Source organism: Falco cherrug, chromosome 4 (genome assembly GCF_023634085.1).
Source record: "Falco cherrug isolate bFalChe1 chromosome 4, bFalChe1.pri, whole genome shotgun sequence".
NCBI classification, from domain to species: Eukaryota; Metazoa; Chordata; class Aves; order Falconiformes; family Falconidae; genus Falco; species Falco cherrug.
In genome coordinates this window covers 40,980,096-41,006,066 of record NC_073700.1, presented here as the reverse complement: position 1 = coordinate 41,006,066, position 25,971 = coordinate 40,980,096, and the positions used below count along the sequence as shown (strand labels likewise).

Below are 25,971 nucleotides of genomic sequence, written 5' to 3'. Positions count from 1 at the left end.
TTCTCAATTCTTTCTGACAGGCAAGGGATGGTAAATAGACAAAACAGAGTCAAGCTAGGCAGCAAACTTGTAAAAAGAATGACTCTGGTAATGTACAAGGACAGCATGCACATCAATGAATACTTACATAAATGTCTGCACCATAAAATCCATCCTGGTATACAACACTGCAAGGATGCACACACAAAGAAAAACATCCATATTAGTGCATTTCCACATGCAAATGCCACCAACCCCTGCACAGCTGAGGTTAGTCTTGTCACAAGAACAGAGGGAGGGGGGAAGGAAGGCACTCTTCACATTGGTTAAGGAGGTTGGCAGTAATTATCAGAAGTCAATCTGTACTGAATACAACATCTTACAAAGTATGCCAAACGCCTAGGCAAAGCATGGCAGGATTGCAAAATACTTTTGATAGGGTTGCGGGGCAGGGTGTGTGTGTGGTTCGTTTTGTTTTTGGTTTTGTTTTTGTTCTTGTTTTGTTTTGTTTTGTTTTTTTTAAGAAACCGCATATTGGCAGCAATTTTTTTTCTATATAATTTTCCAGTGGGCCAATCCTACAATCAGTTTCAATACATTAACAAAATGCTATCTATTGAATTACTACTTTCTTGTCCTGCAATTACATCAACCCTCTGAAACAAAGCAGTAGTTGTCATTACTTAGATGGAAAACAATACACAGCATAAGTTTGTATGGTGAGAGGAATGTGTGAAACAATTATACTGGTGGTATTCTACCCATTGGGTCAAACCTCCATACCTAAATGTACACAGAGATGAGAGTATTCATAGGTACTGCACTGTTGGCTTGATACACATGTCCAATAGTGACAACAGGTCTGCTAAGAATGCCATGGTGTTATTCTTATAAAAAGAAAAAAAAAAAAGTATTAACCTTTCTCACTTTATCATTTCACAACTTTTGCAAACATGCCAATGGTTCTGAGCTCCCCTGCAGTTTTGGTTGAATACACTACTACTTCTCATCTGAAAAAGATATAGTATTTTTATATTGCTGTTTAAAGTTTGCCTGCAATAAACTGCAGGTGCCGTTTAAATGCAGACTGCTGCATTTCAGCTAAGACAAATCATCAGTGTATCATCAAATTTTAGATTCTAAACCTAATTCTAAAAACCTAGATTCTAAATGACACAGTATGACAAAGATGGTTTAAATGATTACACAAAATAAAACTGGAAGTATACAACGGCAGCCTACCAACTACACACATTACCTACATCCTGGAATTTTACATTCATTTGGCAGTTCTGCAACTTAAAATGAGTATTTCCAATACCAGAATCAAGAGTTAAATACGAGAGGACACAACAGGGTTTTTTACCACAATATTTTCAATTTAGAACACTATTATCTGGGTAATAGTTATTACCAAGTTGCCAGCCTACGATGTTTTGCAATTCCAACTAGAATTTTCATGTCAGAAGTATAACATGACTATTGAGGTCAATGACCAAAACCCACAGGGCTGAGCTGGTATGTGTCTAAGAATCAGTTGAGATAAACTAAGTATGACTACATGCGTGGAAACCACACTGATAACAAAAGTTCGCTATGGAATGATAATGTGTGAAAATTCAGCTCCACTTAAATCAGAGTGTCTGCCATTTGCAACAGTAAGGTCAGACCTTTACTTTTGTATTTTTCTATTTATTATGTCTGCAGAGCAAAATATGCCAAACCTGGTGTACACTGGTAGCTTTCAGAGAGCTTGCTGTGAATACATTGTACTGTAATTTGGTTTGGCTTTGCTATTCTGATTATTCTAAAACATTACATGTTTTTCTTATACCCATTTGCATGTAAGAAATAAAATGTTCCACATGACCGGGAGGTAGAAGTACACAATCATGAACAACATGGAGGGCATTTTACGAGATGATATACAAAGTTCACTAAAGATGGAGGCCCTGCAACCACAACCCTCGGTTCCTCATACCCTGCACCACTCCCACTGGGAAGAGGTGGAGGAGCTGGGAATGAAGGAGTGAAGTTGAGCCTGGGAAGAAGGGGTAGGGAGCAGGGGAAGGTGCTTTAGGCTCTGTCTTTGTTTCTAGTCATCCAACTGCATTTTAATAGGCAACAAATAAATTAATTTTCAAGTCCAGCCTGTTTCACCCACAATGGTAACTGGTAAGCTATCTCCCTGTCTTAATCTCAACTGAAGAGCTTTTTGATCATTCTTCCTCCCGCTGTATTCTTGAGGAGGAGGAATAAGAGGGCAGCTGGGTGAGGGTCGGGCAGCCAGCCAAGGTCAGCCCACTGCAGTGTATTAAAACACACTACTTGCCACTGTTGTTAAACATTGCTATGCGGAAAACAAAGCTTTGAGAGAGTAATTGTCAGAAAGGGGACCTCTTGTTGGTGACCTGTGGCTCTACAGTGATGTCGGAAGACGAAGCAGGGCTGATGGTTCCGGCCTGGCTGTCACCCCGGGTGGGCACCACCGCTCACCTGCACCTTCCTCTTACATACAATGCTCAGCCACTTACAGGCAGAAACTGATCTGGAATGCTAAATATGCAACCACTTGATCAATAATGTACTGAAGGAAGTACTTGACACTAAAATGAGACATCAGCGCATGACTCCGTCATTAAACATGTTTCGTATTAAAATGAAGTGGCAGAATCAGCAAACGAGCCTAGCGCTCCCAAGCAGGACAGGCACTATGAAAAGGTATCAGCTGATCGTATCTTATTTCCTCCATATGGTCTTGCAGTATGATAGTGCTATTAAATATAAAACCTTCTGCTTCTTTTGAAGTTTGAGGAAAAGTAACTATTCAGACTTTCACAGACTTTTCAGCTAATATTTTCTCTATTCACTGTCCTTGTCATTTATGACTCCTGTGATTGACTCCAACCAGTGGAGTCAAATGTATTTTCTAACCACACCGTTCATCAGAAGGGCAACTTGTAAAACACCATATTTTGCTCTTCTGCTTTTCTTTCCTTTAGTATATAATTCTCCAAAGGGTAATTTGCATGGCTTATCATCCCCTTTTCTCCCTCTGAAGCTGTAGGCAGAAAACAGATGATAAGTCTCAAGCATGGCAAGAGACTGAACGCATCACACAGGGACCCATCTCACCACAGCTCCTTCTACACTTTATTTTCGAAAAATTGTCTTGGCACACAGATAAATCTTGAGTTCCCAGTAAACCAACACAGAGTCTGGAAATAGCCATGCTACTGAAATCTGAATTACTTCACCCAGGAATGGGTGATATGTTAATACACTACCTGGAGCGATTAAAATAAGAACAACAAATTTAGGGGATTTATTCAGTTATATTTCATGGTTTTATTGTGCTAAGGAAAACTCAGAGAAGAGAAAAATCATGATTTAATAAGAAAATGTGCATCTAAATAACATTGTATGTGGCAATCATTTCCTGAAATTATTTTTCTGTAAAAGATGAAACTGTTTTCTCACCAACTATTATACATCTGCTTTGCATGATTTTAGCTGCTTTATTTTAGTCTGTGACTTATAATAATTTTTCTAACTATATTAAAGACAAACTCTTTACTAGCTTAGATTCCACCTTTATAATATCCCGGGAGGACTACATCTGTCTTCATTTTAATTTTTCTATCCTCATATTTCAAAAGGATTGGGTTGAATAATCTATCAATGACATAAGAAGACAGTTCTCGACTGCACAAACATTAGTTCAGTAACTTCATAGCAGCTGAGTATATATATGGCCCTCAGCCATACAAATAATCTGCACAAGTTAACATAAATAACCTAAGGGAGATTAAGTGCATGGAGTGATTGATTCAGTGTAACAAATGGGCATTACAATCACGACTTCATTCATTCCAATAGGAATCATGGTTATAGTTCCCTATTTCCCCTCCATCACAACTAAGAAAAAGCACCCGAGGGACAAAAGTTCTGTTTTCTGATTGCTGGTAGGGTCGCCTTCACCCTCCTACACATATTTTCCCATTTTTGGTCTTGGAAATCACATTTTATATGAAGCCTTCATGAAACAAGTAACAGTAGAGATGCAACTACAACCTTATTTAAAATAAACCAAGGAAAAGACTGAGAATTAAAGTAACACCTTACAGCACTCTAAGAATTACAGTTTTCATTGTTGTAAATATAGAATTGACAGTCTTGCATGAGGCTGTTTCAACTTTTTAGAATATTCTCTAATTCCAGGTTCTTGTTTTTCTGGTTTTAACGTTTTCTGCCATGAACAAGTTATATTATCCGCTTTGGGAAATTAAATGAAGGCACTGCTGCAGAGAGCAAAGCTGGAAGACATAAATCACTACTTGCTGGCAAAACACATTTTTTTGTTCTAACAACTGCACATATATACAATGCATGGAGTCCAAAGGAAGAGGAAGTTTCTGTGAGCCCAAACAAATGGACTGAAAAAAACATAACCAATGTAGCAGATGTAGTAGCTTATATTAATTAACCTTCTTTCCTGAATTCAGAATAAGGTGTTGGAAAATACAGCTGCTTCTCTTTCATTTTGAATCAGTTAGAATGTCACACTAAAACATTTGTTTTAACAAAGGGAAACAGTTTCTAAATAGTCTTTGTTACTTCTCCTCCACTCCCCGCCCACCCCCCCCCCCCCCCAGCTTCACAATTTTATTTGGGATTGGGTGCTAGTTGATTATTATTTTTTTTCAATATTACTATTTTCCAACAGAAAAAAACATATTGATATGCCCTCTTTTCTCAGGAAAGACACCAGAAGTGGAGATGCAGACTGAAAGCTAATTCTGTTAGCTTCCTCAGAACTCAAAGGAGCAGAGGGAAAATGTGAAGATAAAGTTATCACAGAACAGACTTGTGAAGAACTTGAGGCAAACGATGCTGGAATAGAAGGACTCCTCATTAGTTTTACTAATACTACTATCTACTACTACTATCTGCTGTACTAGCAGTACACTGGCTTTTCTTGATAGTGACATAAAGATGAAGCATCATATTCATGATGCTTTACTATGTGGCAAATAGTTTTCAAGAATGCTGAGGTACTCGCTGCTGCACAGTTCACAAGGAATTACAGGTATCAAAATTGGATCACCTGTTTTCGGTAGTTTGCCAACGAGAACAAAACCTGCTTCTTTCCCCTTTCTTTTGGCAATGTTCAGTACTGGTCACTGCATCCAGAAATCTGTCATAAGAGTACCTTTGCTGGGAGCTTCTGCGTTATTAGGACATTTCTTACACCATTAGTAGGCACTTTGTCAATAAAATAGATAATTCTAGAAAGACAGAGGTCAAGTCATGAAAACGTTGCTTTTACATTGTTATCCTTTTTTTTTTTTAATAGTTTTAAAATTATTTTATTCAAAATGCTATGTAGCACCCAAAAAGAAGCCCACAGGAAAGCTGAAAGAAGCAGCAAACCTGAATCATTCCACAGGGCAGCTGTCCCAAGAAAGGAGGTACGAAAGGAATTTAGTCTGCTTAAAATAGTAACTACCTTGCTCCTCAACCAAGCCACCAGTCTTGCTGTGAAGTTCCCGGAGAGCCCCCCGAGACCAGCAGGCAGTATCCCATAGCTCCAGTGCTACATCCTCCCCCACGGACGGGCTCTGATTGCCGTGCACTCATGCCATACACAGCACAACCACCTCTTGACTCTCTGCCGCAGCGCAGTGTTGATGTGAGGCCCCCCATGCAATGGAGATCTCCAAACTCTAAATTTCAGCATTCAGTTGTCTCACGCAAACTTCACTCCCTTGTTTCAGTTTCAGTAGGTTTTTATGGTACGTAAACGAATTACACATATGAAGTTATGAGTGAGCTCCACAATTTAATATTTCAAGGCACTAGAAATGATGCCACAGATGCTAGAAATGAAGTATTTTCCATGAGCTAATGAACAAGATGCTATCACAAAGAATTAGTGAAATGCCTCACTTGCAAGTAAAGGATCTGTTAATTATTAGCACTACATATCTCATGAAAACAGATTTCATTTTTAAATGAGGTATTTTAAAGCATGTGTGCTGTTCTTTGATTTATACGAAAACAATGGCCTTAAATATGGTTATGATCAACAATTTTCCTCAGAGCTAGCCAGGTGTGGCATGCTTGCTGTTTCCTAGCAGCTGCCAGGCACAGCAGAAGACAGCTTTCCGTATGCACCACACTAACTTATTTTGCCTAATGACCACAAGACCATCCAGATTTCCTTACAGCCCAGGACTCGTTGCCATTTCTTAACTTTGCTGATAAACAGCTTCTAAGGAAAGCTCATAGTATCAAAAAGGACACCAGTGAATAAGCAGCACTACAGATTCAAGGGAGATGAAGAGGAAGAAGGCGTCTGTTAGGGAGCAGGGAGTCCTGAGACGGTGCTGCTGAGATCAACACTAGTAAGCAGCATGTTCTTAGCTGTACAGCTGATTTCAAAATGTAAAGCAAAATTATTTGGTTTCAGTTCCAAAACTTTGTAATATAAACAAGTCTGAAGATTATTTCACATCAAGTATTACAGTTCAGTAATAAGCTCTCTAAGGTTAATGAAATAAAAGATATTTAAAACAGTAATTTCAAACATCAACTTTACACTTACTTGTATGTTCTTTTTTAAAAGAAAAGTAATATTTTTCTAACTAAACATTGCTGGAATTTAACGTAAATTCATAATTAAAATTATATCTGTCGTTATACAAAATAAATGTCTTTTTTCTGTTTTTTTTTAAATGATTTAAAGTATTATAGTATTAAACTGTTTTCTCAGCTGTAAGGCTGGGCTCCTCCCTTGAGTAAGAAATGAGAAATTGCCACTAAATGAATTGCAAAATAGCATTCAAAGCTTTTTCCATTTTTCTTATCAACAAATGATATTCCAAGTTGTTTGCTTCCTTCTGTAAGTTTATTCATTCCCTGTGATCTCTTTATTATCTATGTAATTTTCCCTGACTCCTACTCCCATTGTGACTGAAAACCACATTCTTATAATTTATTTTCATTGATTAAGGATTTTTTCTGATTAAAATTCCATTTTGCTTCTTTGATAGCTCAGAGTACATATCGGGTGAGCACAGAACAAAGCATTGCAAAGAAATTACAAGTTATACTATTGTACCAGTGAAGTTACCAGCACAAGATCTAATACACTAGGCCAAAGAAATTATTTCAGAATAAAGCTTTATTAATCCAACTGTGGATCAGTGCAACAGATGTATGTATTATCTCTGCACTGATCCATGCATTGCAAAGTTAGAAATGTGGGGGTTTTGCATCGGAAAGCAGTGCATTATAATAAAGCATAGGTGGATGGAGAAAATTAAACCTCACTAATATCTGAACTAAGACCTAACTAAATTAAGACAAAGCTTATTAATTGAAAACTTCTGCAGAGTCAGACGATGTTAGAAAGCATGGCTGACTGGTGAGGTGAGCCTGAGATTACCAAGAGTTAATCTCAGCCAGCCAGAAGCCATTGGAACAATTAGAAGATGACACTTAATGATGCAATGCATGGCTCCCTCTGAGATCTGCTTTAGGGATGTGTCATGAAGGTAATAGGTGAGATCGGTCCAACCTAACTATGAAAACATCCTGCAGAAGAAGGTAAGAGTGCTGAGCTGCCCTCTTGGAACCCAGTTCCAAAACATGGCTGAACCTGAGTGCAGTGCAAAACTTCTGCGTTAACTTACAACAGCAGCTCACAACGCTTATACACCTAACTTACTACCTAAAGATGCTGAAAGTAAGCAGTACAATTACTTGAAAATATGTATGTATTACACTTGGAAGTTTAATTCTTCCTGCTGAGTCACTGTACTAACTAAACTATAAAAATTTATATAACACGCATATATACACACACACAGAGCACCCACATGTGGCCCCTTAAATTAAAGCAAGTTTAAGTTACTTACTGGTCTGGAAGTATTTACTCATTTTGCATATACTAACAACAACAGCATTGTCCAATTCAAAAACTGTATCACACACAGCTGGTATGTATTTTCTTATATAACTTTATGACTTTGTATTAAACTAAGATATTATGTTCATCACATCAGGAAACTGGTAGCAACCCATGTTGTTATCTCGCTACATATTGCACTCTATGTTCAACTTAAGAACTTCTTTTAAAGCTAAGTAGAGATGGGAAGAGTCCACTTTCTTTAGATGCAGTATCCATCTTGTAGCTGAGATGCTCAGATTGAAAGCAGCTCCTGTAGGGCACTCTAAACTTGTCCCCGTTGTTGCCATCTACAAACACCTGGACTAACCCTAAATGGAAGTCTGGGCAACAGTAGAATAACCTTGGTGGGACACCATCCTTGTCCAAGGGTCACTCAGGCAACCTTCCAAAATCATGGTGCCTTTCCCCAGCAGTGGTGAGACTCTTTTGCTCATTAAATTAGTATTAATTTAATTTTAGTATTAATTTTATTTTGCTTATTAGACTACAAAAGGCACTTCCAAAACAGAAGACACTTTTAGAAAATAACCCGATTCTGTGTCATTGTTTTTCTATCCATTTTTGGAACATCTTATTTCTCTGTTTATTAAACAGTGATCACTGCCCAATGTGAAGGAATCATCAAAGTGCCTGTCTCAAATATCCCTGGAAATTTAGTTCAATGGCTGACTGCTCGGATTAGCAACCCTGTCTAGAGAAAGACATGTCTTTTGGCTTAACACAACAAAGGCTTCAGGAGAAACTGAGGGAACTAGTGAAGGGCACCCATCTCCTATGGTAAGGGAGGAGGACAGGGTCCTGTGCTGCCTTACTGGGGGTGCCCACCGCGGGTGCAGGCGAGCTGCCCGGCAGGGTTTTGGGGGACAGATAGAGGTCACCTTCACTCAAAGGCTTTGCAAACCCTTCCTGACCCTTCCTCACAAAGATCTGGTTGCTTTACAGAGAGACAGTGGCATATCTACCTCCAGGTTTTATTACAAAATACTATTCCAGCCTGGGATCTGGAAAGTTCTCAAATCTTCCAGACTTCCCAAATTCTTAATATCAAAATCTTTTGACAATGTTTGTGCTTTTAAAGACCATATGCAGCTTATAAAACCCATGTCACCATTTACAGAACTACAGGATAATTTGTTTCTTCCTTTCTTCCCTCAAAAACATACCTTAAAAAAATCTTCTGAGGTAACAGAAAATTATTGAGTTTCTAGAAATTATTACCATGATTTTTCATCCTTTGTTCCTTAGTTTACTTCTTGGTTTTAGTAAATGTAGGTCACTGACAGTGAAATCTTAAGGTATTATTTAAGTAAGTGTACTGAAAATACACGGCCCTGAGAGAAGCACCCCAGATTTCTATCACAGTAAAAACATCGACTAGAAAAACTAAACAAACAGCAATAAAATAATAAAAAAAACCAACCCAACCAAACATGACTAAGCCTTCAGGACCAGAGACAACGCTCAGTGGATGATTTGAAGAAAAAGAAGGTAACTTGATCCAACCTCCTTAATAACCAGATGTTTGCAATCATCAAATATATATCTTTAGCTGAAACAGTTTCTCTGTTCCCAAACATTCAGTTTCTAAGAGCATTTACATAACAATATGTGACATCTGAAGTGCTTAAGGCCACCAACCATGGCAGTACAAATTACAGTCATTTTTCAACCCTCCGTGCAAGGTGCACCACTTCCAGCCTGGGGACTGGTTACACACCATGCCGGCTTCTGCGGCGAGGCACCACCCACATGCACCGCAGCCGCACGGAGTTTCCAGCCTTGGGAGGTTCATGCTAACAGGTAAAAGAGGCTGATCTTACCCGCCGTAGGCTGGAATCGGAGGGGGGGGTGCTGCTGCACGGAACGTGTTGTATACCGTGCGCCCTCGGCCTCTTAGATGTGCACCTCTGTAAGCAGCCGCTGCAGTTGCAGCCGGGTAGGGAAATCCTGGCACTGTGAATTAAAAAAAAAACACAAAAAACCCAAAACGAATGAATGTAAAATATCCAGGTTGATCTAGTGTTTTAAACCAGAGGTAAGTAACATAGCAGCATGTCTATGCTTATATCAGAGCTTGCGTGGAACTGCATGAGGGAGTCACACATGAGTAACTGTCAGACTTTTAACCAGAGGCCTCACCTTTTTACACAAAATCTTTGTGTGCAAACATGAGACGGCACACTGGAAATTTTAGACAGCAGTGGTATCATAGGTGGCTCTAATTCTGCTGGAGGATGCTATTAAAACAACCATCGCCTGCCTGAGAAGATAACAGGAGGCTCCCAAGGTCCAGTCACGCAGTTCAGGCTCAAATTTATAATGCCAGAGGCATTTCCAGTGCATTCCTGTATCTACCTTCAAAAGTCAGCCCTGCTCCAAGGAGAGGTAAGGCATTAGATCAGGTGACCTCCAGTCAGATAAATGATCCAGACATTTCACCAATCAAACGGAGCTTTGTTTTTTGCTAAAAGTTGATAATTAACTGGGTCTTAATTGCCTCCCAGGGGAAAAAAACCACAGAGCAAGAGCTTTCCCAGATTTTGGGGGTGTACCTCGTTCATAACAGTACCCCTTATTCCAAAGGCAAGAGCCGCATAGTTTGGAAATATCTATCTAAATTCAGATAATATTCAGACCCAATATGAACAATTCAGACATATAGCAAAGAAATTAACTCAGACATTTTTATATTGTCATTACAACTAAGTGTAAACATTAATTACCATTCCATATGAAAGTTAAAATATTTTAATCAGAAATTGAACAGCAATACAGTGCTACCTAGAGGGTTTTCTTTCTGTAAAATATCTGTAAAACATCTTTTCATAAACTATTTAATTTAAAAATAACCCCCTCAACTTTCCATTTTACTTTCTCTGCCATTTCTTTAACCAATACTTCATTACTTCATTTTTTCTTCGTACATATATTGCTGGGCAATGTTAGAACAGGTATTTTTTGAATTAATTCATCAGTGAGACAGAGAAAATCAAATCCAGCCCTGTTCGCACTCAGATTACTTTAGCTGTGCTTCCATGTGTTGAATTTTTTTCAGTATGTAAATAAAGAGATAAAAGAAATAAATATTGCTTAGCAAAGCCCAAATAAGAAGCAAGCAAATAGAAGTAATGTTGTATAAAACAATAAGTTTTTCAAGTCTGAAATATCAATTGATTTCAATTCACATTTGTCTTTCATCTCTTTTATCATTAAATTTAAAAAGAAGCCTTGAATTTGAAAATAAAATGAAAAATTCACAACTTGTAGACATTGCTGGCTGAACATATGAAGGAAAATAATGTAATTATGGTGAGTTCTCCATTATTGCCTTACTACTGCGGCTTTGGGGCTTTGCTAGTTCCTTCTCACTGACAACAAGGTTACACAGTAATTCTGCAAAGATTTATACATCTGTGATAGAACATAAAACAACCTTATGGCAATACAAATAAATTAAAACAGTCTCTTAAAAAGTGTAAATACCATATTTTTATTCCCCTTTCTGTAAAAAGAACATGTGTCAGAAGCAGAACGATGAGCTTACAGAACTCAATATACTACTGATAACTTTGCAACCAACTGCATTTAAGAAGCCTTCCAGAAATAGTGTCATGGAAAGCATTTTTTTGGAGTAAAACGAACATGTATTTTTAGATGCTCTAATTACTTTTGCATATGCAACAACATTAAATATTGAACAGTATAAATACAGTAGTGCTAGAATCATGACCTACTGCACAAACCAAGGAGCTTTTGTCCTTTTCCTTTCCATGTAAACAGTCTTGCATAAAAATTAGTACAGTGCACACAAAAATGTAAAAGATAATTTTCAGTGGACTGAAGATATAAGCAAACATTATAGAAAAAAAACGTACAGTCTGTACTGTAGTTCCTCAGCATGGGGAGACAGTCCACTTACAAATAAAGAAAAGGTGCAACGCTCTAATACAATTTCATGGATGGAAGCTAACAATACCTGAGAAAAACGTGAGGGTTGGACATTAGTGTCATTGTTCACTTCTGTCCCTTAGAGAATGCGTCTGTGCATGCCACATGCTGGAGACTGCCTACCTTGGCTTAAATCAGGTGATGGGCACAACTACGTTTTAAGTGGTCACTTAATTACGTCTGTTACTTCTCTAAGAGAAACACTGATGTGGACTGGCGCTCTTCAGCGTGGAAAGGAGGTGACTGTGGGAGCTATGACAAAGCTCCACATTCATGAATAGTGGAGAAAATATGGGAAAAGGTGGCACTTCACGCAATCTCCAGTTAAGCTGCCATAGAACCTTCTGCCACCGGGTGTTATGGATGTAAAAGTTTAAGAGTTTGTATGATTGAAAAGGATGAACAGTTTCGCTGCAGAGAAACAGCACAAAGACATCACATCTGGTTTACAAAAATCACTCCAAATTATAGAAAGCTAACAGAATGTTCAAAGAGCTATATACCTACGCACTAGCGCCAAGTTTTCTTTAGGCATCCAGCTTTTGCTTCTTTCCAAATGCAGGGTATTAGACTAGATGGAGAACTAATCTAATCCAGTGCAATTTTTATTGTTATAAGGGTAATGTTTTGCTGCAGTGTACTCCCATTAGAAAAATTACTCCTTGCCATCTAGGAGGTAGTCATTTCTAGAAGTAAGTTTCACCAATAATTTGAGAGTTAATTCATCCCTTTGAAAAAAACCCACCAAACAACAAACTAAAATAAATAAATAAAAAAGAAATAAACCCCACAAAACATGCAGAGAAGAGTTTGCTTAAGCAACTGGGCAAAAATGGACTTGAGGGTCTGGCCAGGAAAAACTGGTAAATGAAATGGTGGATATCTTAAAAGATAAACCTGAAGGCTGGTATTCTGTAGCTAGCTTCAGAAAACCCACAAAACCAAACCTGTAGTTTTTTAGGGCAATGCTTAAACTGCCAAGATTAAAAGAAATTTCTCTGACCTAAAAGGCACTGACAAAAAAATAATGAAGTCTTACAACCTTTAAGCAGTTTGAACAAGTCCTTCACTTACATGTGCATCTGTAGTTCTCTATACACTGACAGAAAACACACTTCCACAAGGAAAACAGAAGCAGCAGTAAAAAACCCCAATCCAATTCAAAACATGCAAGCCCAAGCAATGTAAGGTATCTAACCGTGTTGTGGGCTTGCAATACATGGTCTGGAAATCCTGCTCTAAGGTCTCTTTCAGCAATGAATACTTTGTCATTAACATCCGTGTTTAGCAGTATTTAAAGCGGTTGTCTTCTTTCAGCGAAACACTCAACCTGTGACAAATTTTCAGAAGATAAAAATAAATGTAGCTCTAATGAAAACCAACTGGAACTGTGCAGAAGCTGTACACTGAGGCCATACCTCTGTGAAAGCATGAACTCCTACTGTGGTTTGTGAGCATTTTTTTTTCCCTGAATTGTACCATTCAATCCAGCTTTCACACAGGCATATTAAAATACATATTTTGCAATAAGTGAGCATTTATCCTAAATACTCTTTGTTCTTCATTTCACATTTCACAGCTTGGAAAGAATTACAAGTAGGGCCACTGACCTTCAATCTTTGACAGTGAATCGTTCTCTAAAAGAAATGTCACTGCAAAAGCAGAGTGCCTCCATCAATGAATGAGTAAAAAAGAACACAAAATATATTTTTTAAAAAATATTACATTTTTAGGAGAAAGAAGGCTTTCTCTTATCAAAGAGGAGGAAAAAGGCTAGAAGATGGAGATCACAGGAGAAGTTACTTAGCCCATCAGAAATGGAGGCTCAGCACTCACAGGAGTGAAGACCCTGAGTGAAGACACCAATTTCTACCATTTTCAAAGGATCAGCAACACAAAGGATGTGTTAAAATGAAAAGCCTGAAGTAATGTAATGGTTTTGCTATGCTTGCCTTGCATTGTCACCTCAATAAAATCATTAAGCATAAAATGATTAGAGTAAAGCAAACCTCTAAAAAAGCTTGTAGAAGCAATTAATGGAAGGTAGAGCAATGATCTGGAGTTCTGTCAGGAAGAGGATAAAACATGATGGAAACTAAGCCTGAAGAAATAAGGAACTGAGAGTGGCATTGCAAAGCCTTATGAGGTCTAACTGTAGAGTTTATATGTAACAGACTTATATCCACCCCCCCACCCCCCAAATTGCTCCTATTTCCAGGTAATAATATTAAAGATTACAATTAGAAGTAAAATAATCAACAAGATCACGTCACCCTAGATTTGAGTTCATAAAAAAATAATTATGCTACTTCAGCCCAGCTGACAAATCAGATGGTTAGGAATGCGTAATAACCACAGAATTTATTTTGATACCAACTTTTTAATATTCTCACCCCAAAATAAGCAGCAGAAGTGGCAGCATTAGAACACAACTGAAGAATGGACTTCATAAAAAGAATTTTATGAAAAGGGCTCTCCCATCAGGAAGCATTAAATGCTATTAACCAGCCCCAAAAGTAATGAATATATTAGCCAGAAGGGGTAAAGATTTTAATGACTTACAGTTTGTAGGTCAACCTTCCTTAGTGCCTCTGTGCCAAACTGATGAAACTCAGACAGTGAAAATGCTGTTGCAAGGGGCTGAAAATGTGTTTGACTCTCAGCAGGGAAGCATGAGTCCATTTCTACGCAAAAGTACCTTAAATTTATCAAAGTAATTTGATGCCAAAGTAATTCTTCTGATCCATGATAGAGAAAAGGCAGATTTCTCCAACTACACATTGATGATATAAGGTGATAATACAAGGTTAAAAAACAAAGACTTTTCTAAGAATTATATATAATTAAATATCAAGCCAAGGAAACAATTTACGTTCTCATCTAATAGCCCCATCAGTTCTATAGTTATTCATTCAGCTATTCAAATATGAATAAGACTAAAATGGCAACAACAAAAAGTCAGTTCCTATAGACTGCACTTTTACTTTTTCGAATTAAAAAAGAAGAATGAAAACAATATGCTGTGGAAGTGCTTGGCTTTGCTTAATATAATTACCCCAAAACATACAAATCATCTTGTACTACAGCCTAAATGAAGACTTTTTAGGAACATTATGTTGCTAAGATTCCTTCTTTAAACTTATTTGTTCTATTTTTATATTTAAGAGGATAAAATTTCAAATAAATGTACTATTACAATAAATATTGTCCAAGGCATTCTCTCTTCTGGATACACTTCGTAAATATAGAAACACTGTCAGGGTATCTCCTTCATCAAACTTCAGTTTAGGTCTCAAACATGAAATCTGGTCAGCAATTTGCAACATTTAAGCAAATAAAAAGGCCTTTGGAATTAGATGGATTCATGTTAGCATATCAATACAACTTAGGTAACTATTTAGGTAACTAATGATTTTATATAGAAAACAAATAGGAGCATGAGGAAGAGAAGAGGAACATAATCTTTGTCTTCACAGATGAAATTTAATTAAATCTTAATTTCTCCCCAAAGATGTAATTTAAGCATTGGTTTTATTCATCTTTTATTAAACGAACATTAGAGATAGGTGCACTTTCTAGGCACCATATCTAAACATACTCCTTGGAAATCAAAGATTGTGAAGGAACAATGACAAAGCTTGAGTTCCCAAAAGGAGGAATTTAACATGGTAAAAAAATATTTAAGGGTTATACACTGTGTATTAAAGTTTTAAAGCTTTGGGATAGATGGAAGAGTAGCAGATGCAAAAAACAACAGGGGGCAGATTTTGTATCAAAGCCATAAAAATATACAGCCATTTTAATGGGCAATTATTCTTTGCATTTGTGCTGTGGTTTGAATTTGTATGAGAGTGCCATATGCCTCAGGAAAGGTGTGCCATCAAAATGGATGAAAGAATCCACCCCTCATCACTTCTAATCTCACCTTCTTTGCACGAACTAGCAGGTCATCTACCATCAAGAGTTTCCAAATGCTTTATGGTGAAGAATTTTAATGTTACGTCATGTTTGAATCAGTCTGTAGTTAATTTACTGCAGCATAGTTTAACTGTGGAAGACGCATTTACACTATTCCCATAGTTCAGGAAGATCCCTGCTGGGAAAACACTTCAGAAGTGCTGGACAACAAATTAAAAATGAAGAGATATAACAGGTAACATGCTGAGAAAGGCTAAGCAGAATAATCTAAATGATACTGTCTGAGATTTCAGGAACAGAACCAGAAATTTATCCCCATATACAACAACTGTGTTAAAAGAGGATGCATGTAGACCTTTGCATTTAAACACACAGTCCAAAGTACAGTGCAAGTAAAATTTTAGCACTGTTACTACAGATTTTAACATAGAAACACTTTTAAATTTTATTTAAACACACACACACACACATATATATATATGAATTCCTAAAATTTCAGGGTAAAAAAAAATCTGAAGAAAATTCACAATGTTTAAAAACAGTAAGCTGAAAACACATTTTTTCACTTGTCACTTTTGTGAGATGATTATCCCTGGATCTAGTTGTGAATTAACTGAACTCAAATGAAATTTGCCATATATGTCAAATACAGTCAGAACTGGTCATTTCTTTTTCTTTCAGTCACAATCTATTTGTTTTTTGAAACACATACCTAAAATTAATAGAACAACTATTTCCGTCCTATTGTACAAACATATATGTCAGTATTAAACACTATAGTCTAGGAATTAATAAATCTGTATTTTGGACAAACTGTTACTTATAGGACATTCTCATTTGAAATGCATTAAAAAGGAAAACAAAAATCTCTAATTAATGTACAAGTCTAATCACCATTCTCCACATGGAAGAGTAATTTTTCACTGTTCATTTGCTCAGTGTAATCTCAAAACTGACATAACAGAAAAGCAATGGCCTATAAATCTGGTCTCATTTGTTTCTTTAATATTCATATTCCATTGAACTACAGCTGCTTGTTGCTGCAGTCTATTACGACATGCAAAACTGTCAATAAAAATATTATGAAAGGCAAGATGTGTTTCTTCATGGCTCTGTGTGCCATTTATTTTGGAAAAAATAACAATAAATGGCCCATGGATTGTCCCTTAGTTTGCTGCATGCTGGGCGATTAGTGATTAATTACCTTGCTGCAAATTGACATGGCACAAGGAAATTGACACAGCTCTGATTAATTAACTTTTTATGTGAGACAGTTACTTACAAAACACTGCACACTGTAATTGAATCCCTTTACACAACACTACCGCATTAAGTTTCCAGTCAAACCCAAATTAGCACCAAATTTTACATAAATTTGGTCAAACTTTTTATAATAAGGTATACACTGAGACTATGTAAATACTTCTAGAAGGAATACAGCTGGCCTTAAGGCACTGTTTTCATCTATTACATCCCCAGACATACGAAAAATAAGTTTTGTTAGAATTTTCCATACGAAATCACCAACATAATCAAATGCACTCAAAAAACCCATACATACAATATTTCAGTAAAAAGCAACCTCCTATTTAAACTTCTTATTCTTCTGTTAAATTGCAGGAGGACACTCAACTGTTCCATCAAGACTTTTTATTTGGTTATCTTTAGTTCAAATTGCAGACCAAATTGATCTACTATCTCATCATCGACCTGCATATCACGAACTCACACTTAGTTTTCTTTATCATTATTTTAAAACTATGGAATCATTCTTTTTCTCTGCTTTCCTTTGTTTCCAAAGCCACTGCTTTCTATGTATACTGAGGCTATTATATACCAGGAATTTATAACCTTGGGAGCAAAATCTTGATGCCAAAGCCTGGAAACTGCATCAACTTTTTGTCTGAACTTTTTCAGTGTGAGGGTGACAGAGCATTGGCACCGGTACCCAGAGAAGCTGTAGAGTCTCCATCCTTGGAGATATTCATAAGCTGTTTGGACGTGGTCCTGGGCAGCCTGCTTGAGGTTACGCTGCTTGAGAGCAGGGCGGGTGGACAAGGTGACCTCCAGAGGCTCCTTCCAACCTCAGCCATTTGGCGATTCTGTGATTATCAGACATTTGATACATCTCATCCTTCTTTTACTGGACTTTTTATGCAGCTACCTGAATCCCTCAGACATCAAGGGATTTTTTCTTAACAGGCAGAAAAATATGGAGGATATGGAGGGATAAAAAAGAACAAATAAGATGACGGAGAATTTTTTTGTAAAGCTATGTTATTACACCAACCTACAACTTTGGATAAAAAATGCTATAATTGGTAGTCAAATTACTTATGGTGCACTTATTAACAAGAGTACTGCATAGCTGATGTTATAAAGAACACCAATAGTTGATGTACAAAGAACAGTTGACTCTTCACAAAAGAAATTACTAACACACAAGAAAAAGCTCAATAGGTAAAAATAACCACAGCAATTAAGCCATAAAGGAAAAGAAACAGTAGAGATCAGAGAAGCCACATCTGGTCTTAAATTAATGAACAATCTTCAAATATAGATGATCAAAGTGATCAATAACTTGTCTTGTGTTCTTGGTTGTTGGACACCTACAAATTCCAAGCCAATGGAAAAATTCCCCTGTGTCTATCTAAACACCATTTTAGAGCCGAAGTAAAAAGGACATGGCTGTGGAAAACTAGATGAACTACTACACTGCTACAAACAGATTAGAAAATTTAGCAATTTGATTGTTTATGAAAGTCAATTATGTGGTTAAAAGAAGTTCTGTCTGGATGACACAAGGATTACTAAAAAACAACAAAACTATTAAATTGTAAAAAAAAAAAATAGTTGTCAGTACATTGTAGCAAGCAATTTAGGCAGGAAGCAATTGAAGAAAATAACAGTTATTAACCTAATCCAAGCCATAATGGAAAAAAAAGTCAAAACACCTGCAGTCATATAGATATTAAAAATGTTAATTCCTCAAAAGTACTTAATATTTGTGAAATTCAGGTTGAAGATTTTTGCTGTATACAACATGGTTTTAACAGCCATGATTTAACAACAACTGTCACAATGATACAAGAAAGAGTAACACTAAAGTAAATCTTTATTTGAAACTAAATGCTACAGGCTAAGATGAAAACCACAAAATTAACAACTTTACATCTGACAGAATGATTTGAGATGTATGGTCAGCTGCATGTGCCTACCTATTAAAAATGAGTAACATAACATCTAGAATGCAAAGCTAAGAAAACATCAGAATCCTGCATCTAGGACTCTACACAAAGGATCTTATGTATAACAACATCATAGAACATGATGCAATAAAATACTAAATGTAGTTCTCACAGCTTAGCTGTGTACTGAGAAGAGGAAGTCCAAACAATCCTATTGTCCTAGCTCATTGGTTAGTCACAAGCACTGCCAGTGGCCAAGTGCTATATTTTCATTAGTGGAAAAACACTAAATAAAGATACACGAGATGCCCAGCTGTCCGTGGTAAAACATCATTTTTATTATTTGAACTAAAGGACAAAGATACGCTCCACAATTTACTATTAAAAACGTTATGCACACCTTTCCAGTTATTTCCCACTACCCATTAGGTACCCCACTACACATTAGGATGGTGTATAGCTGAAAAAAACCTCCATGGCACAGATGCGAGTTTACAAAATTCTGAAGTGTACTAGCTCAGCTCAGACCCACTGCACCATCACTAGACAGATTAACAGAAAAATGATATAAACAATAAGACACTTAAACACAGATTTGCAGGAGTGGAATGAAACGTACAGATTCTGGACAACTACCATACATCTTACTGATGTCTTATTAGTCACCATTTAAAATATCCATAGGCAGAAAGTAAAAGGACAGTTACCCTGAAAATAGTTACAGAAGGACCATATAGAGTGATGTAACAAGGATTTCAGGCAGCGCTACCAAAAAAAATCCCAGAAGAGGTTGACTTTACTGTTTAGAAAGACTGATACTTACATCAAGAATAAAACATAATACGTAATAATATAATTTTACTGAATTTTGTTAATTTTTTATTAAAGCTATCTGACTTAGAAAGTCAGCGGTACCCTGCATTCAGATTTGTGTAAAAATCTTCTGAAGACATTCCAACAATTTCTCTGGAAGCGATACATGAGTTTTCAGCCTTTTACACTTCTTTACGGGGGAGGGGCGAAATCGTGGACAGTAATTAGTAGACCTTCCTTCCTCTTTCTTATTGACATCTTTATTTAAACTTTCATGTAAACCCTCTGTATTTTAACATACAGACAATGAAAGACACTTTTCACATTATCCCTGAGCTACTACCAAGTGATTCTCTTAACTTTTTAAATAAAGGCAATTAATTAATTCAGGAAGCACATTAAAAGATAGTCTGACTCCTAAATATTAAGTAATAATGTTTTTGTAGCCTAGAAACAATATGTGTGACTGGTCTACTCAATGGTATGGACATTTCCCTTTGGGCAAGATTTTTGCAGTTTCATTCATGAATCTCAGCTCTACAATGGTTAAGTTGGCTTAATCACACAACTCCTTTGCAGGGCTACTCTACCTTTTTCCTATGAAGCAATAAAAAAGCAGACAAAACCACAAACATGTAAACACAATCTACAATACATTTTAATAGTGATGAAGTGACTTGATTTAGAGTAGGAGAAAACCGACCAATTAAAAATTTAGTTTGCAGAAAACTTTTCACATTTAATTTTGCAATGCTGTAACATACACAAATTATTTATACCATGTGAATACCCATTCTTTAAACCAATTCAGTTGAATTTATACCAATTCAAAATGACAAGCTTATTAAACGGTTCTCTCCCTGTTTTTTTTTTACAACAGTAAAATCACAACAAATAAAGAAAAAAACAACAACAATAAAATCACAACAAATTCATCATTGATGTCATTACAATAAAGTGTATGTCCACTTGGATTGCATACGGTCAATCATGTCTTACATACAAAGCCCAGAAAGGATATAGCAAATGCCAGGAGCACCTACACTTCAGTGGCTCGGAGCCTCAGGGCAATAATCAGACGACTATCATCATTACAATATAATTTTCAGGTAGTTACATGTGTGCAACAGATTAAACCTGACAAAATCAACCGAATCAAGGTTTCTAAACCAAATGTTTCCACTAATGATTCTGCTCAGAAACGCACTTTAAATCACCTTTTGAAAGTGTATATTTATGCCACGCAATCTTCTTGGTACTGGAAATATCCCAGAATATAATAGAAATGTCAAAGGTCTTTCTTCAATCCATCAGTAATGCCACAGAAAAATAAAACCTACACTGTCTACAGTGAAACAAGAAACATGAAAATAGTTCCATACAGCATTTTTTAGGTAGTTTACTAACATTCCTAAGCCAACTAACCTACTTCTAAGCAAGGGTGTTCAACAGACATACTGAATAAGCAGGCTTTACTTAATTTTCATTTCTGTACCACAAGTCCTCAAATGAAATCCTACTATTGGAAATGAAATCCTACTATTGGATGTGGTATTTATACTCAGTATTTATGATTTTCCTTATTTATTCCATGCATACCAAGACACTCCAGAACTATATCCTCCACCTGTGAATCAAAACAAAACAGCCACGGGGGGGGGGGGGGGGGGGGGGGGGGGGCGGGGGGAGGCGGGGAAGAAAAAAAATACATGTGTCTGAAATACATATTGTGTTTCTGTTGAGAAGTTTTTAACAGAGAACATACATAAAAACCATATAATTAATACTTTAAGCTTCTGCTATAGATTGTCTTTCTCTCCTGGACTATGATGCATAACTTTGGATCAGCAGGAGTATTAAGATAATGGAGGAACATCTCTAATGCCTGTTCCGAAGTAATGGAATGTGGTTGCCTGATTTGCTTTAAAAGAACTTAAGCATTAAAAATATTTCTTGCCAAAAATATTACAGGACCAAAGGTTTCTAGGGAATTTTCTGAAAGAACTGCCTTCCCACCTTTCAAAAACATCTCATCTTTGCCTTGTTGTTTTCTGGTTGCTCATAAGCTAAAATCCCAGGGCAACATAGTTTATTGTTTTAATATCTGTCTGACGCAAAGCAAAAGTATTCTCTGGTGAGTGCTTATCTGTCATATGTACTTCTGTGAAAGGAATATCAAGACAAATAAGATGTTCTAGGGCATACCATGGGATTATGAGTTTGGCACTGACTGAATTCTATTTAAAAATAGTTGAAATGATAAATACAAAAAATATCTACACTGATATTTTGAGGATGGGAATTTGAAGAGCATTGGGTTTTAAATATTTTAATTATAAAGGGTTTATACTATTTTAGTATGAACAGACAATGAATACTCAAGCCTATAAATGGGACAAACAATATAAGAGGAAAAAATATTCATAATTGAAACAGTTTAAAACAATAAAATTCTATTCTAACGATACAATGGACTGTGAACTTACTTTGTATTAATTAAACTCAATGTAATGGCATTTACTATATTGAAATGAATAACCAGTGATCTGGAAATTCATTAGACCACTAGGTTAATTACAGAAACTGATGGAAGTTTTATCAGACAATTAGAATTAAAGAACACGAACAATGTAGGACAGATTTATAAGCATTTGTACCACCTTAATCATTTTTGCTGAATTCCACCACCACTTCTTACAAAATTGTAATCAATATATCAAATAAAAATTGGGCCATCAACTTTGTTTGCCCTTGAGTATGATAAAATTAAGTAAATTAATATCCGATTTCTGCATTTTAATTTTTTTCTTCTTTTAATTCTATCACTTGATTGCAATATGAAAGATTTATTTATTCTGAATAAAAAAAAATGAAACTTTATGGAAAAAGAGCAGGTATATTTTGGAGCTGACAAGCATGCTTACTGAAGATGAAACAACGCTAAAATTTATAAAACGTAAGCCAAAATTGACATCAGTTTAAAATGTAGTCATTGAAGTCAAGGCAAAATTCTCTTTTATGGGCATGCAAAACATTTGAGAAAAACAGGCATTCATTTGCACATCACTCTGCACAAAGGCATGTAGCAATTTAGTATTTTACCATCTATGTTAGCTATCCAGTCCCTTTAAGACATGCTCAGAAAAATCTACTAGGTGCTACATAGCTGACAACCAAGTATGTTTACTGTTACGTGGGGCTAAAACAAAGCCTAGAGGTTACAAAGACCAAAGTTCTGATTTAGAGAGTGGAACATGTTTAGCTGCCTTTGAATTTTCGTTAGCATTTATAATCTGACTCTCATTGCCTTCCAGGTGACCTCAGTATGCACAACTGCAAATTTTTGAGAGGTTTTTGAGGCTGGCTTCCTCACTACGTCAGCTAGTGCTTAGGGAGCCCCAGTGTGTTGCTGAGCTATTCCAGAGCACAAAGAAGTTCTCCACTGACAGGCGCATCTCCCTTTCTGTCCCCTGCTATGAAAGGGAAGGGTAGGGTGATCAAGAAAACAGAGCCAGGCTCATCCCAGGGGCGCACACACTGGGGAGACAAGAGGCAACAAACATAACTTGAAAGAAGAGGGGTTGCCACTTTTGGACGTTCAAGCTCTGGAACACATGACCAGGAAGGCTGTGCAGTCTCCACCCTTAAAGTTGCCCTGGTGCAACCTCGTCCTTCTGACCCAAACTAATCTACGGTTCTATGAATTCAGGTCTTCCTTCTTTCCTATGTTTTGGCTCTCATTAACTTCTACTTCACTCACATTTTCAGGCACTTCTACATTACAGAAAAATGGGGGAAAACAGGCACTAAACAGTTTCTAAAGGACCTTGCACAAATTCAGATTCATATTTTTGTCTTTTTAAACCATACATACCCAGCTATATTACTGTCCTTTGTAGAACAGTGATAGATACTCAATGGCAGAACTTTTTTCTTCTTTTGAAAGTTCCTTTTGTCCAACAGGTCTTAATATTTTCACAGATCCCATTCTTGAGTGGCTTCAATTTGAAAAAGTTCCACAATTTTTCTTTATATATTTCTTATTTACCAGTAGATACAAATGTCTTCAGGATTTTAAAATTTCCTGTGGAAGCAACTAGTCTAGGAGGTGTCTAGCAAAAAGAGACTGCAAGTTCTGTGCAGCAGAATTGTTTGATTTTCTAAGTTTCAATGAGATATCATGGGTATCCTCCAGGAAGCTTCCAGTGAATGCTTACTTACTTGCTGCAACTTGGTGTAGTCTAATCTTTACTTTCTAGATACATCTCCTTCCAATACTTGTCTACATTCTGCACTAAGATAACAATGAAGGATTTAACTGAAATCAGTTGTATTAGTTCTGTCCTCAAGATGTCAATGCTAAGGGAATCTATAGCAGCAAGATGAGACCATGAGCCTCCTTCCTTTGCTTGTCTCAATAAGGCAGAGTCTGTCCCACCAAGAGATGGGAACACATTTGCATGTTGAAACTATGCTTTCTACATAACAAATTATCTATGCCCAGAATTGATGTGCAAATGAAAAACTGATCCAGGTCCCATCTTCTGCTTCAGCATAAGAGAACAGATGAGGCATGAGAGACTATTGCTACTGATTTGTTCCACTGCTTCCAGAAGAAACAGCTCATTTCTTTCTGTATTATGTGAAGGGCCAGAAGTGATGGAAGGAAGCAGAGCCATGTTTCCAACTCCCGACATGTTCAGAGGTGTAACTAATCACTGTACAGGGAAACGTACAATGTGATACATAAAATATATCCTGGGGAAATAAAACATCAGAAGGGAAAGAGTAGCTCTACAAAATGCACTCTTCTTTATGGCTAGCCAAAAAAAAAAAAAAGGGTGTGTGTGTGTGTGTAAAAGTGTTCAAAGTCATCAGACTACTAGTGACAATTACAGTCAAAAGTCAAAAAGTTAAATGAGAAATAAATGTAGTCAAATTAAGAAAAATACATTTTACAACCATGTTTCAGTCCTTCATTCCTTACAGAATAGAACTTGGGAGCAAAAAATGAACAGTCAAATTAAAGACAACATTTCTAAAAGTGGGGACCATCCTCTTCCAAAATACCTGAAAATTCCTAAATTCCATTAGCGTTTCATGAACTCCAAACCTCTCAGAGGGCTTTAAAAATCTCAGCTGACTCTTTCCCTTCTGTTAAAACAATTACAAATTTAAAAACTCTTAATTCTTACATTGTCAGCTGTTCTGAAACATTACATGGTTACAATATATGTACAAACAGAAGAAATTATTAACAAATTCTTCAAAGAAGGTGGCTGCAATATTGTTGTCTATGTGGAATGATAATAGTAAAAGTACTATTCTCATAGATGTTAACGTTGATTTATCAGTCGTCATTTCAATATTACAAAGGTACACAAAAAATGGAATATAGAAGATCTTTAAAATGAAAGAAAAATGAGACAAAACTCAAACTTCATTTCTATTCACTTCTTAGTAGAATTTCCTATAGAAATGGAACTATTTTACATCTTTATTGAAAGTTTTGTAATAAAGAGAAATAAAAAAAAGTAAATAATTACAATCATCAGTAATTGCAGTAAGTTTGTATTATTAGGAGTTGTGACCCTGAGGGGGAAACTACACTTTGGCAATATGAGATACTATACATAATAAAAAAATCCCCATGACTTGCAGACACACAGATTAAAAAAGAAAGGTGTAATAATTTCTACTGCAAGGGCTACCAACAATCGCTGTTATGAAACTGTGTATTACACATTGCCCAGTGGGAGGCAGATAGGCAAGTCTGTTTTCCTATGTATTTGGCATAATTGAAAACAAACAGGTGTTTGTTAGGATATCATTATTCAAGGAGCACCACTGCAAAATAAGATTTTTCAAAGGGATTGACTCATGAGCCATAATGGAAACAGTGAAGTATAGAGCTTAGCTAGCTATACAATGACTATCTAGGGATTTAATAATAGTGGAAATACCATGCAATGTAAACAGCAGCCCCAGAAATAATTTTCCTAGGATAGAACTCAGTGAGATAATAGGAGCAACAGGGTAAACTTCAGAAAGGCTTTATTTAGAGTAATTTCCAGAAAATGAAAAACAAACACTGCCCCCCTCCTCCAAAAGAAGCTCCCTAAAAATGAGATGAATGAAATGTTTGCACAA

The 25,971-nt window shown here is 36.5% G+C and overlaps 1 protein-coding gene across 30 annotated transcripts in view; it reads right to left on the bottom strand.

Moving 5' to 3' along the window:
- The window catches only part of RBFOX1 (RNA binding fox-1 homolog 1), a 918,315-nt gene that overhangs the window by 40,215 nt on the left and 852,129 nt on the right, over positions 1-25,971 (bottom strand). For 26 of the 30 annotated variants that reach the window (XM_055709778.1, XM_055709789.1, XM_055709797.1 and 23 more), the window contains 2 exons: positions 9,775-9,907; positions 128-167 (listed from right to left, as the gene is read on the bottom strand). In XM_055709778.1, coding sequence (XP_055565753.1) covers positions 128-167; positions 9,775-9,907 — 173 coding nt within the window. The remainder of the gene's footprint in view (positions 1-127; positions 168-9,774; positions 9,908-25,971) is intronic. The other 4 variants (XM_055709787.1, XM_055709790.1, XM_055709791.1 and 1 more) reach the window with 1 other exon arrangement.